We start from the raw sequence: 15,136 nt of genomic DNA on the forward strand, positions 1-15,136 counted from the left end.
AGGCCTATCTATCTCATCAAGATATATATTGCCAGTAAAATTTTCCTTATATTTAATAATTATCAAGATGTATAATATATTTATGTTACTTATAGCATACCAACAAAAAAATGTGTTTCTTTTTTTTTGTTTTTATTATTATTATTTTATTTTATTTTGTTTTGTTTCCTTCTTTTTTAAAAAGTTTATTTATTTAACTAATCTCTATACCCGATGTGGGGCTCAAACTCATGACCCCGAGATCAAGAGTCACATGCTTCTCTGACTGAGCCAGCCAGGCGCCCCTAGAAAAAATGTTTAAAGCTTGGAGCTCTATGTACATTCTTGCAGCCACTATGGAAAACACTGCGGAGTTTCCTTAAAAAAAAACTGAAAACAGAACTACCACATGATCTAGCAATTCCACTTCTGGGTATTTACCCAAAGAAAATGAAAACACTAGTTCAAAAAGACATTGGCATCCCTGTGTTCACTACAGCATTATTTACAACAGCCAAAATATGGAAGCAACCTAAGTGTCCATCAATAGATGAATGGATAAAGATTTGGTATAATATATATGTAACGTATATATATTACTCCACCATAAAAAAATGAAATCTTGCTTTTTGTGTCATCATGGATGGACCTAGAGGGTATTATGCTAAATGAAATGAGTCAGAGAGGGAAAGGCAAATATCATATGATCACTTACATATGAAGTCTGAAAATTTCAGCAAAACAAATGAACAAACAAAATAGACTCATAAATACAGACAACAAACCGATGGTTGCCAGATGGAAGCGGCATGGGGGCTGGACAAACTAGGTGGAGGGGATTAAGAGGTACACCCTTCTGGTGTACCTTCTGGTTATAAAATAATTAAGACATGGGGATCTAATGTGCAGCACAGAGAATATAGTCAATAATATTGTAAAAACTTTGTATAGTGACAGATGGTAATTAAACTTATGGTGGTAACCGTTTTGTAATACATATACATAACGAATCACTATGTTGTACACCTGAAACTAATATAATATTCTATGTCAATTATACTCTAATTAGAAAAAAAAAGCTTGGAGTTTTTTAAGGAATAAAAAATGTAAATTTCAAATTACAGAATCATAATTTTTTGCTGAGAAGTAGGAGGAGATGAGCAACAAAAAATTTTCTGCATTAAAACATTCAAGCCCCACATTCTAGGCCCTCCCCCTATTCTGGAAGCTTCAGAGTCTGGTTCTCTCAATCTGGCTGAGGTGAGGTGAGTCCCCACCTATTTTCTAGCAACACTGACATTCTGTCTCAACTTGGCTGGTCACTGGATCTAAGGGATCTGAGAATTGGATGAGATTGTGTATTACACCTTTCATCTCCACTAGAACAGAATTTGAAGATTACTGAAGAGAAAAGCATCCTATGTCCAAAGGTATCATTCATCTGCCAGGACAAAAGAAATGCCAACCGAGGTGCCCATTCTAAGGGATATACTCAAGAACACAGTCTAACAGAATAAAGGTAAGATCAGAGTAAAGATGTGAAATAGGGAAGAGGAAGAATATATAAGAAACGATGGCAAACAATGACCATTGTCATCTTTGGCCAAATCTAAGTGGATGAAGGTAACACAGGAATTATGAGACCAACCACAGGACAAAACTTAGCAAAAGCTTGGAAATAAGCTCGTGAACCGTCTCAGCAAAATTTGGGATTTGGGGAAGGGGGTTGCAGGAAGAGATGAAGTCCAAAGGCCTCCTGTCATGGGGGAGGAGATTTTTAGTGGGAGGTTGGGGCAAGGTTAATATTTATATTCGAGACAACAATAGAGAAATGTAAATTTAAAAATAATTGGTAAAGCTTTGAAAGTAACTGTTAGCAGAATGGAGACATAGGCAGGAACTTTCAAGAGAAGAGGGAAAAGCTAGAAAGGAAAAGGGAGAAAAAAATCACAACGTTTAATAAACAGTAAATATTCAATAAGACAGAAGTGAACGTATGAAGTCTATGTGACTATGATAAATGCAAACAGTGTGAATTCTCCTATCAAAGACAAAGGGAAGCTGCTAAAAGAAAGATCTTAAATTACAGAGTAGGCGAAGGTAAGCCAGGCCCATGTAAATAAATATAAAATAGGGCTTAGAATATTATTGAGATAAAGTATAATTTAAGGTCAAAAGTTACTGAATGGAAAGAACAGGTGGAGACAAAAGGAAAAAAGGTAAAATAGATGAAGAACATATAACAACCACGAACTCTTATGCCTCAAACAACATAGGGCAAGGTATAATAAAATAAAACACCCCAGGGGCGCCTGGGTGGCTCAGTCAGTTAAGCGGCTGCCTTCGGCTCAGGTCATGATCCCAGGGTCCTGGGATCGAGCCCCACATCGGGCTCCCTGCTCAGTGGGGAGTCTGCTTCTCCCTCTCCCTCTGCCTGCCTCTCTGCCTACTTGTTCTCTCTCTCTGTGAAATAAATAAATAAAATCTTTAAAAAAAAATAAAACACCCTAGTAGTTATAAGAAAACCTTAGTTAAAAAAATAACCATGCTGAGAGGTTTACAAATACTTCTTTCAGTTTATCAAATAGACAAAAACAGAGAAGATTAGAACTGAATAATTAAGTCAATGTGCTTCTTTTTTTTTTTTTTTAAAAGATTTTATTTATTTATTTGGGAGAGAGAGAGTGCATGCACATGAGTGGTGTGGGGGGTAAGAGCAAAGGGAGAAAGAGAAACAGACTCCCTGCTGAGCAGGGAGCCTGATGGATGATGGATGATGCTAATGGCGGGCTCGCTCCCAGAACCCTGAGATCATGACCTAAGCTGAAGACAGACGCTTAACCGACTGAGCCACCCAGGTGCCCCTCTAATTTATTAGTTCTTTTTATGGCCATGCACGTTACCAGTTTTTGCTCTGATTGGCAGCTATCTATGAAATAAGCGCACTGAAAAAAAAATTAACATTCTAAATAAAATCTTTAAGGGCACCTGAGTGGCTCAGTCGGTTAAGCTCAGGTCATGATCCCAGGGTCCTGGGATGGAGCCCCACATTGGACTTCCCTGCTCAGTGGGAGTCTGTTTCTCCCTCTCCCTCTGCCCCTCCTCTGCTCGTTCTCTCTCTCTCAAATAAATAAAATCTTTTAAAAAAAACTAATAAATTACAAAAAGCATGTATTTTCACAGGTCACATCCTCAGGCCCGTGAATATCAGAAACTATAATCCCAAATACAGTTTCCCAAATTGTAACTACTTGAAAAATAAGAAACGTTCCTTTCTATAACCCTTGGATTCTGTCCCGACAACCCACCAAACCAAGCAACCCACCCTGAAACTGAAATAACAAAGCATCTAGAAACTTATAAAAGAAGGATACTTCATATAAAAATCTACAGGGCTATGGATATCACGAACATTTTTGAAAGACCCCCAAATAGGCATAAAAGAGGGACTGTGTGTCCTGTCTCTTCTCTGCTCTGGGTTATCCAATTCTCTGGACGTTCATGCCTTTCATTGTTTTTGAGATATTTTACAACCTTGTGAGGCACAGAAACATATAATAATGCAAACAACTCATCCACAGGAATGTGAACACACTTTATCTGGCAGAGGGCAGCGGATGTTGCCATAGAGACACTGAGCCATTCTGCATGTATGTGAATTCAGTGTAGCATTTCTTTTCTTTTTTTTTTTTTAAAGATTTTATTTATTTGACAGAGAGAGAGAGCGCACACAAGCAGGGGGAGTGGCAGGCAGAGGGAGAAGCAGGCTCCCACTGAGCAGGGAGCCTGACTGGGGACTTGATCCCAGAACTCCGGGATCATGACCTGAGCCGAAGGCAGCCACTCAACCGACTGAGCCACCCAGGCGCCTCAGTGTAGCATTTCTGATTACCTGTGTAACTTATACATGCACTGAATTCTCCTGTGAGCCCGTTGGAGCCTGTTGAAACCAATGCCCTCATTAATACTTTCAATACAGTTTATCCATTGATATTTTATATTTGTATGACAATCATGATTTTAACTTTAAAAAAAATGATCTTTTAACATAGGTGAGGTCACAATGGAAAATACATAGCTTTAAATGCTTTCATTATGAAAGGCTGAAAATAAGTGAACTTACAGGAAATTAGAATAACAAAACAAACGGAAAGAAAAGCAGGAAAAATAATTAATATAAAGAGAAAAGCCAAAATGAATAAAATGGAGGAGGGCAAAGAAAGTGACTAACAGTAAAAGCTTTCACACTAATATTTTTACGAAAAATAGATAAACTCTTTGGCAGACTAAGGAGAAGACTGAAAATACAAAAAAACAAAAGCAGAAACCCTCCCCTCCTCCGAAACCAATAGCAATAGGAAAGGTGACAAACTCCCCAAGATGCCAAAGATTTAAAATTCATTTTAAGAGGATGGTAAATGGAATGTGAAATCCAGAGCAAAGTGAATAATTTTTTATTCTGCAAAATATAAATGATCAAAACTGAGCCACCCAGGCTGTAAAACCCAGACTTGTCACTGTGGAAAAAGCAGGGAAGTTTCATTAAGGATGTGCCACGAGAAAGGGCAGCAGCCTACGTCATAAGCGGATCACTCCCGAATAGCAAAGCTATTGCTAAATTGCTGAAAAGAAGGAGAGAGGCCCAAATCAGACAGACCACAAAAAAGAATCCCAGAGATCAACTACACTTATGGATAGAGTTGGACAACTTTTAAGCGAAATGTCATAATTGCAACCCAAGCAATGTGTTTGTTAGAAGAATAAGCCAACATGACCCAGGGTTTGTTCAGGAATACCAGGCTATACGAATTCACTACATCAACAGACTTAAGTGCAAAACCCAAGGAGTTATGTCAAAAAACGCTGAAAAGATATTTGCTAAAATTCAGCAACCTACCCTGATACAAACTCTAAGTGAAAATTGCAGTAGAAGAAAATGACCCAAGTACTAGAAAAACCACCCCTCAGAGGAACAGTGTATATTATGTGAACCAGGAAAATTCTGAAGCCATTCACATTAAAATTGGAGACACAAAAGGATGTCAGCTGTATCAGCTTTGTTTGGAGGCTGAGGCTAATTACAGTGGGGCAAGGAAACAAAGTAGTATAAATATTACAAGATAAAACCACCTGGAGGGGCGCCTGGGTGGCTCAATTGGTTGGGCGACTGCCTTCGGCTCAGGTCATGATCCTGGAGTCCCGGGATCGAGTCCCACATCGGGCTCCCTGCTCGGCAGGGAGTCTGCTTCTCCCTCTGACCCTCCTCCCTCTCATGCTCTCTGTCTCTCATTCTCTCTCGCAAATAAATAAAATCTTAAAAAAAAAACAAAAACAAAAAAAACCCACCCACCTGGAAATGAGATGACTGTATCATAACCATTATAAGTTATATTTATCAGAGACCAAGAGTTTCTTTTTTTTTTTTTTAAAGATTTTATTTACTTATTTGACAGAGAGACCAGCGAGAGAGGGAACACAAGCAGGGGGAGGGGGAGAGGGAGAAGCAGGCTCTCCGCAGAGCAGGGAGCCCGATGCGGGGCTCTATCCCAGGACCCTGGGATCATGACCTGAGCCGAAGGCAGATGCTTAACGACTGAGCCACCCAGGTGCCCCAGAGACCAAGAGTTTCTAATAAATACTTACTGTCAATTAATAAGAATTGTTTTAAAAGATTTTGTTTTTAAATAATCGTTCCACCTGACATGGGGCTCGAACTTAAAACCGCAAGATCAAGAGTCTCACGCTCTACCGACTGAGCCAGCCAGGTGCCCCAATTAATAAGAATTTTTGCTAAGGGAGCTCAATATAGACAAATATACCAAATGTAGCTATTCTTTATATGTTTGCAACAAACAATTATTTTAACAAGGAAAAATCCTATTTATTTATTTATTTATTTTTTAAAGATTTATTTATTTGACAGAGAGACATAGCGAGAAAGGGAACACAAGCAGGAGGGTGGGAAAGGGAGAAGCAGGCTTCCTGCGGAGCAGGGAGCCCGATGCGGGGCTCGATCCCAGGACCCTGGGACCACGACCTGAGCCGGAGGCAGACGCTTAACGACTGAGCCACCCAGGTGCCCCCCTATTTATAATTATAATAAAATTATACAATAATAAGGAAATATAGGCCTCATATCATAAGAACAGATTGTGTATGAAGAAAACCATATGAATAATGGTTAACCCAGGAGCTGAATAAAGGTTTTTGCGTGTAAGATTTAACATATTTTAATAAGTCATTCTTTGTATAAGTTCAATATCACATGGATCCATTTCTAATAAAAATTCTCAAAAGGATTTTTTTTGGGGGGGGGGCTTGAGAAGTACTGGATAAAATGATAGTTCATTTGGAAGAATGAATATCTAGGAATTGCTAAGAAAATTTTGGAAAAGAATAGCTAGAGGGAGGCTTTGTGATCCTAAAAGACAGTAAGGCTCACCTTAATGCTACTATAATAAAATGTGTGTTGCTGGCAAACCAGAGAAGATATAAAGATCAGTGAGACAAAGCAGAGCTTCCAGAAACAGATCCAAGTGTATTTGAGAACTTCCATTTACAGGTGAAATTAGGATTTCAGTAGCAAGGAAAATAATATTGTATTTAACAAATGGTCCTGGCATATGTGGGCTGCCAAATTTCCATGTCAAATGTGTATAAATAGGAATTTTTGCTGCGGTAAGTTGCTAACTAAAAACAAACAACAAATATATTAAAGGAAAAAAAAAAAACACCCTTTTCTCATCTCAGGGGAAGAGATGACAGTCCTAGAAAAAACAGAAGCCCCAAGTGAAGCAATAGAAGGCTGACTATAGGAAAAGAGAGTTCTTTTTGTGAGGTGTCAGAAGACAAAGGACAGGAGGGGAGAAAATGTGACGGACATGGGGTTCGTGTCCCCAGTGCCCAACAACTCAAGGAGAAACATGAGGGAGAATGTGTTTTAGGTTCACAGACAAGGAAATGGCCAATGATCAACAAGTCTATATAGAGATGTCACAGAAATGCAGATCAAAACACCAGCTGGGGAAATGCACAGAGCCCAGATGGCTCATTTCACTTATCAGACTGACAAAACTTTGAAAGATTGCTAATAGCCAGGACTGGTGATCATTGGGGCCTGCACCACGGATGAGGCTACCATTTCGAAAAAAGTAATCTGAATCTATATGCAAGTACAAACTACAGACACTCGTTGTAACTCCAAAAGCACAATCGAATGTGAGCAATTGTGCAGGAGGTTGATTGCTACTGTTTTTAATGGCAAATAAAAACAAAACAACCTGAATATCCATGAGTAGGGAGATGGCTGAATAACGCATGGTATGTTCACACTACCTTTTGCTTAAAAAAAACAGTAGAGATCGCCGTATTCACCTGTAATCCTGTTCATACATAGTAATAGTAAGAGCAAATGCAGAGAAATATACATAGTATGATACAATTACTAGAAAAATAGGAAAAAACCTTTTCTACATTATTGTTTTGAGTCTGTGTATGTCAGTATGAACAGAGAAAACTTAGCATTACTAACCCTAGATAGGAGGAGAATAGGAAGGGCGCTGGAGATGATTGGCTTGGTTTTTGTACAATTCTGTATGTAGTTTATTACAAGGAACAAGTTTTGCTGTTGTGGTTTGTTAAAAAAAATCCAATTATGCATGTGTGTGTGTGTGTGTGTGTGTGTATGCATGTGTAGGTGTGTATGGGGGCAGCAGATAGCTGGAGATATAAATATATAAAAGGAAATATATAAACAGAAAACAGTATGCTTGATTCAAACCCAACTCTATAACTAGAATGGAAACCATACATACATAAACATAGAAACAAAGGAAGTCCATCAAAAAAGGAAGTCCATCAAAATGGTCACAGTTTTTATGTCTGGGTAGAAGATTACCAGTAACTTTGATTTTAATTTTTTAAAATTTTTATTTTTTAAAAGATTTTATTTATTTATTTAGAGTGTGCACGAGCAGGAGGTGGGGGGCAAAGGGCGGGGGGGGGGGGAGAGAGAATCTCAAGCAGACTCGACGCTGAGTGCAGAGCCCGAGGTTGGCTTGATGGCATGACCCCAAGATCCTGACCTGAGCAGAAACCAAGAGTCAGATGCTTAACTAAGCACCCAAGTGCCCCAATGTTAATTTTTAAAAATAATATCATGTGTTTTGTATCTTTTCTACCTTGAATGCACATTACATTTCTAATCAGGGAAAAAAATCCTTTAAAAGTTGAAGAAAGGGGCATTCTGGGAAAGAAAGATGTGGAAAACAGGTTCATGACAATAGAAATTTGCCAGCTAAAACTGAATAGCTAAATAGTTTCTTAAAGAGCTGTAGGCGGGACACCTGGGTGGCGCAGTCAGTTAGCATCTGACTTGATTTAGGCTCAGGTCATGATCTCAGGGTCCTGAAATAGAGCCTGGTGTCAGGCTCTGTGCTGGTGGTGGAGCCTGCTTAAGATTCTCTCTCTCCCTCACCCTCTGCCCCTCCATGCCTCCCCTCCCCCACCTAGTGCTCTCCCTCTTAGTTAAAAAAAAAAAAAAAAGGCTGTAAGCAATAATTCTAAAGCAGTGAAATTATTAAAATATTAACATAGTACGCTGCAAGCTTTTTCATTTTCTTGCCAAACCACAGTTAATGACTCATTACCACCATTGCTTATATGAAAATAAATTGCCCCCCCCCACCCCGCGAATTCTCAGAATTGTGTTCAGATATTAAGGATCAAAGAAAGGAAGGAGACAACTCAAACTTTACAGCTATTTCCTAAGAGAAGTTGATTTTCCTATTCCAACAGGCAAACCCCGAAGGTTTCCGCATCACTATTTTGTGTATTTCCTTAGTTTGTTGTTACCAAAGAAAAGGGGGGGGGTGGGTAATATTTTTATGTAAAAGTGAGCTGATCTGCATGAAAATTTTAGTAAGTTTGTGTGCTAGGAAAATGAAAGTGATGAGGGCTCTGGTAAAAATGTAAGGGTTCTCCGGGTTCCTGGGTGGTTCAATCAGTTAAGCGACTGCCTTTGGCTCAGGTCATGATCCTAGGGTCCTGGGATCAAGCCCCGCACTGGTGCTCCTGGCTCATTGGGAGAGTCTGCTTTTCCCTCTCCCCCTGCCCGCCGCTCCCTCTGCTTGTGCTCTCTCCTCCTGTGTCAAATAAATAAAACCTTTTAAAAAATGTAAGGGTTCTCGTAACATTTTAAATATGCTTTCCTCACCAATCCTTGCCGACACTCTGTGAGAGCATGTTTCAGTCATCCAATATGTGTTAAGAACCCATGATGAGTTGAAGATCGCGCTAGAGGCTGGAAATTACGGCTTTGGTTACAAGCATGGGTAATTCTAGCTTGCTCTCTGGCGCCACCTACTGATAAAACAGCATTTTAATTCTAAAACAGTAACATTTGAATTTCCCTTTCCTCAGTAGAGCCTACCCTTCTGAAAAATGTAGGTGCTTTTCCAATACCACTCGTCTGGTCCCCGAGATTGCACAATACTGATATTTCAAACAATGGTATCCTAGAAAGCCATTCTAAATGTTAGTAGGAACTCACATCATATTTGCATCTAAACAGAAATGTCAGGTTTGTCAATCTCGTTCCAAAATGGAAATGGTATCATTGGGTCATTTTAGGCATCAGTAATACTTAAGTTGACTGTGAAGGTTGTAAGACATCTGTATAATATTGATCGGAGGACTAAAAACCTTTGCTTCTTCAAATTCTCTTTAGTTATAGGATAATTCACACCCCATTATGCCCCAGTCATACTGTGACTTTAAAGAATCATTAACATTCAGTATATTTTACTCACGTATCAATTTATTAGGAAACCATTTCTTTTTTCTCATTAGCACTAAACATTTTTTTTGGGGGGGGGGGTCAAGTATCCATGTAACATTATATAGAAAATGGTCCTCATGCCAATAGATTTGTATCCATGTACTAAAACAGTAATAGCCCAGACCTGGAAGGGGGGTATTTCAGAATGGTGACTTCAGAGAGGTTGGGAAGTCTCCCATCTCCCACACAAATTTAATAAGATTGGAAAAAACCCTTCTCAGAATTGGGAAATCAAGCCGGACAAAACAAATGTATTCACTACTCACTGCATTGAATTCCAAGCCCTAATTGGAATCATCTTGGCAACATTCTACAACAGTTAGAACACGGCGATTCCGAGGTGGTCACAAGCATTAAAAAATTATAGTAAGCAGTATAAAATTACGATTTATTACGAGGGGAGGGGTTTCACATCAATCCTTAAAAACATTAAGAGCAAACCTCTTACAGAATTCTTTTTAGGACTTCCTGTTTTTGTCACTCCTTTTCCCCCCCTTTCTTTTGGTTTTTAGGTACTAATCTGGTATGGAATCCGCGGGACAGAGCAAGGCTGGGTGGGCTCCCCCTTGAATGATGGAGTAAGTCTGTTTGGGCAGTTCTTGTTGGGAGGAGGAGGAGAATATAGGCGGGGCCGTGGTGTCCATGGCGATGTTCTGACCTCCATCGCTCACCACTGTCACTTCAGCTGTCCCCTCCTGAATCAAAGCATTAAGGCCTTCAAAGTCCGTGCATGTAATACCCGAACTGGTGATGAAAGTCTGGTTGCCGGAGCCTTCCTGGGGGCTGCCGGGCGTCGTGGGGATGAGAGTCTGGTGCAGAGTGGCCCCATCGGCCTGGTCGTGAGTGGTCAGCAGGACAGCGGGCTGGGTCATCGTGCCCGCCTCGCTCGGACACCCTGAGGGCTGAGGGGGGGCGATCAGATTGACCTGGCGCAAAATCTGCAGCCGGCTGTTCGCGGGGAGTTCCTCCGGGTTCTGCGCCACCAAGGCGGGGGGTACGATGTTCACCGCGGCGGCCGCCGCCTGGATGATGGTGTTGGCCTGTGGCACTTGATGCCCAACGATGATTTTGACTCGCCCCTCGCTGAACTGGGGCACTTGGCTGGGCTGGAGGGGCACCTGCAGGTGGCCCACAGTGAGGGGCGGGGCCGGCTGCTTGCTGGGGTCTATCTGGAACTGCAGGACCGTCACATCCGAGTTCTTATTCTCACTGTACTCACTGTGCTGCCTTTTGTGGCTGCGGAGCGAGTCCTCGCGCATGAACGAGGCGTCGCATGTATCACAGTGGAAAGTCTTCTTGGCGTCCAGCTTGGCCACCTGCCGGCTGCTCTGTCGGCCCGCGTCTTTCCTCTCCAAGGCCTCGGTCTTCACCATGTCCCCGTGGAACTTCTTCATGTGCTTGCTTAGGTTGCTGGGCTGCTTGGTGTCGAAGCTGCAGTAATGACACTTGAAGGGGCGGTCGGTGCAGTGGATGCGCTCGTGGATGCGCAGCGCCGCCTTGCTGGAGCACGAGTAGCTGCACTCGGAGCACTTCTCCGGGTGCTCCGACTGGTGCACCCGGCTGTGCTTACGGAGGGTGGCTTTGCTGTCACCCAGGAAGTCGCAATGCGGACACTTGAAGTTATTCCCGCTGTGCTTGATGCGGATGTGCGACTTGAGGTTGCCCTTCATGGTGCAGCGGACATTGCAGAACTCACACTTGAAAGGCTTCTCCCCCGAGTGCACGCGCATGTGCCTTTTCAAGTCCGAGCTGATTTTGAACTTGGCGCTACAGAGCCAGCACTGGAAGGGGGCGTCCCCTGTCAACACAAGGTGAGTTTCGATAAGAACAGGCAGGCAACAACCACAGCGGATCCCCCCGAAGCACACACCAGAAAATCGCTTATACCAAGGCAGGCGGATGGAGACCTTCCTACTGCAGCTGCTAGCAGCCCCTGGGGGGGGGGGGGGGGGGGGGAAAAGGGGGGGGGGGGGGGTTTTTTTCCTTACCCCTAAACCACCAGCACCATTAAAAAAAAAACCCACAAGAAAAACGGGAGACTGAAAAGAGCTATTCAATTGTCCCAAATAAAATGGAATTTGTGAATATACTTATGTTCTTTAAAACGATCAAGCTATGGTTCATTTTGCTCATGTGCCCACTCTGCTAGTTAATGGTTCACAGTTGTGTAAATTTTGCATAATCCGTTGATTTTGATTGAGTTACATGTCGTAACAGATTCGAGGACACATTTGGAATCAGTCAGCTCCATGCTCACTCATCAGAATAGTCTTTATAAAGCGCTTGAAATGCCCAGCTTACGCTTCATGCAGATTTTTATTAATAAAGACGTGTTTATTGCGCAAAATTTATTTATCCCACATTGCCAGCTGCGTTCTTTACTCGTGAAGTTACGAAATCCAGCTGCTTGGTTTGTTTGTTTTTTTTTTAAATTCATGGTCGCTGAAAGATGAGCAGGGAAAGTGAAATTGCAAACATCTGAATGCACATGGTACTCCAAATTTGTTTCCTCAATGAATGGCAAGTCCGAATTATCTAAGGTACAGATAGTTCAAGCAAATTGGTGACCCCGCCCATTTCAATATTGTTGAAGCAAGCCAAGTAGCAGCTAACATTCTTCGGTTGCTTCCAAGATGGCAGGCACTCTGCTGAGCACTCCACAAGAATGGTCTCATTTGATGCTCCCAACATTCCCACGACGTGGGTACTATTATATTATTCTTAACACTACTGTACAAATGAGGCCTAGATAGACTGCAATAACTTGTTCACGGTCCCCCAGTAGTACGTAGCAGGGCTTGGATTCCAACCCAGGCTGGCTCCAAAGCTGGTATTCTTAGATGCTGGGTAATTATCTGTGCATGGGGCTCGAACTCACGACCCCAAGATCAAGAGTTGTATGCTCCACCAACTGAGCCAGCCAGGTGCCCCTATGTGTGCTTTATTAATGCATTAAATAAGAAGATCTAGTGGCGGATCTGTAACTATAATTTCTAAATAGAAAACAGCATAAATGATATATTGATCGATCTCCAGGGACTGTTATGAAAAGATTTGTGATTTCCACTGGCAGCAATATGCACTATTCTCAGATCAGTTGCCAATTTTCAAATGGAAGGACACGCCTAATTTCAATACAGTTTGGTTAGTGAAAATGAAGATGTAATTTTTTTCCCCATCCAAATTCATGGACCATCTAAAGTCTATTCATGGATCTCTGAGTGGAGGTATCTGTGGATCCAGAAGGAAGAATCCCTGCTCCAGAATTTTCTACTAGGTTTTCCTGTTACATCCCTCCCCAAATTAGTTACAGTCTTTTTGCCTTTTTTTTTTTTTTTAAGCTGTCAGCAGAGGTGAAACCCAGAAATACCAGATAACCAAATCTCACAGCTGAGTTGCAGAGTTAACAACATTTTTTGATATGAAAGCAAAGGTTTCCAATCCCTTTGTCATCTTTTTTTTTTTTTTATACCACAGATTTCTCAACTGAGGCGTAATGGTCAGTCATGGTTCCATGGGGCCATGAGCTCTCCAAAGCTAATGACTACGTTTGTTCTTGCCCCCCACGTGATCCTCACAGTGTCTAGTACCTCACGGGGACTTTATGAATGTTGTTGAATGAATAAGCAACTGATATATGTAAGCTGACAGATCTTTCTTGAGTTTAGCTTGCTATGAAAACCACTGATGATGAATGAAGTCAGTCCTAGCGATGAAAGGATACAAACAAAATCCTATTAATTTTACAATTTGTAAAATTTTCTAAGTGCCACGGATTTATAAAAGGGAAATGAACAGTCCATGGAGACACTGCATAAACAGCATACATTTAAAGTTTTAGAAAATTCACCTTTCCTAGACCAAATTGAAGATGCTACTGTCAATGGTAAGTTTATCCTTCTAAGTCAAAATGATTCAGAACCACTTTCGTAAACGAGTCCTTCAGGTCCTCTAACATAGGTGTGGGAGATTTCTGAAGAAACTCAGTTGGCCATTGGTTATGCCTATGTCTGGAACTTGCTTTAGTAGACCACAAAAACGTTCCCAAATCTCACCACCTCTCCTCCCTTCCCGTAGCCATGGCCTCTGCCACGCGTGCCATTATGCATGGTCTCCAGACAGAGGCAGGATGACCTGCCATGTCCCTCAACAATCATGTGGCTAGATTTGGCTGATGGTATCTTCAGTAGACTTGATATGAGTAATGGCTTGAAATGGGCTTGTACACTGGGGTTTGCTTGCTTGCACCTCTGTCAGCCATCGCCATGAGATGATCAAGGCTGGCTTGGCGTGCTGGTCCCAGGAGGAGGGTGACAGAAATGTGGAGAAGCGCTGGATTCCCGCCGCCAAGACCAGTGGACAGAGAGCTCACAGCCAGCAGATTCTCAGACATGTGAGTCCAGCCAAGATCAGAACTGCCGAAGTGACCCCCAGCTGATCCCCAGCATGCCACCAGAAAAGGTACATCGTTGTGTCCAATGAGGTTTTGTGGGAGTATTTGTTACACTGCATTTAGTGTGACAACGGATAACTAATACAGAGATTGATATTTAGAAACAAGAGTGCTGCCATACCAGAAAATTAGAATATGTAGCATTGGCTTTGGGGACCGGACGGCAAGAAAAGACTGGAGAAGTGGCAGGGCACACTATTTAATGGCAAACATTTGGTCCCATTGTCACCTGCAGTAAGTGAGAAGATAGAGAATATAATATACCTGTTGAATTTGGGACTTGAGCAAAGAGATTAATTCTGGGCAGAACAGTGAAAGTGCCTTACGGGCTGCATATGATGAGGTCCTATAAGGAAGAGACAAACTCACACAAGAACTGGCCATTTTCTAAATGGAATTTCGAGAGAATAGAGCAAACCGAAGATGTGCTGAGTTAGATAACATTTCTCACCTCCAACCAGCAAAGGGTTTCCAAAGTAAGACAGAAGCCGGGGGACAAAGGTCATACCCAGGGATGTGATCTCAGGGGGAGGACCGAATGAGAAATGAGGGGTGTGAATGTAGGGTTCTTCGTTAAAATCTCCGAAAGAATTAAGTTGGCGCCACGTAGGTTCTCCAGCTGGACAAGGATTCCTAGGGACGTCAAGGGATTCAGCCACAGAAGGTTATATGCCAAAAGTGCCTACAATGGGGTTCAGAGGAAAGGAGAGTCTCTGAAAGAATTGTGGGTGTGGCTTTCGGCACACAGACTCACAAAATTTTGCACACGGCTCTACCAGCAAACCTGTCATCCCCCTCGACTAAAAAGAGCCCTACTTTTGGTAGGCGGGAAGCAGGCTGAGAAAATTTCACAAAAGTACCTTTTC

General features: G+C 41.9%; 1 protein-coding gene across 4 annotated transcripts in view; it reads right to left on the reverse strand.

Annotated features, from left to right (window-relative positions):
• ZFP64 (ZFP64 zinc finger protein) overlaps window positions 1–15,136 on the reverse strand; it is a 79,104-nt gene that overhangs the window by 41,350 nt on the left and 22,618 nt on the right. For 3 of the 4 annotated variants that reach the window (XM_021685905.1, XM_044918592.1, XM_044918594.1), the window contains one exon: window positions 10,164–11,615. The exons of the other annotated variant lie outside the window; for it this stretch is intronic. In XM_021685905.1, the coding sequence (XP_021541580.1) occupies window positions 10,333–11,615 (1,283 nt within the window). In that variant the 3' untranslated portion in view covers window positions 10,164–10,332. Of the gene's footprint in view, window positions 1–10,163; window positions 11,616–15,136 lie in introns of those variants that run through there. 4 annotated transcript variants of the gene reach the window in all.

The sequence above is a fragment of the Neomonachus schauinslandi genome, chromosome 10 (assembly GCF_002201575.2).
Source record: "Neomonachus schauinslandi chromosome 10, ASM220157v2, whole genome shotgun sequence".
NCBI lineage: Eukaryota > Metazoa > Chordata > Mammalia > Carnivora > Phocidae > Neomonachus > Neomonachus schauinslandi.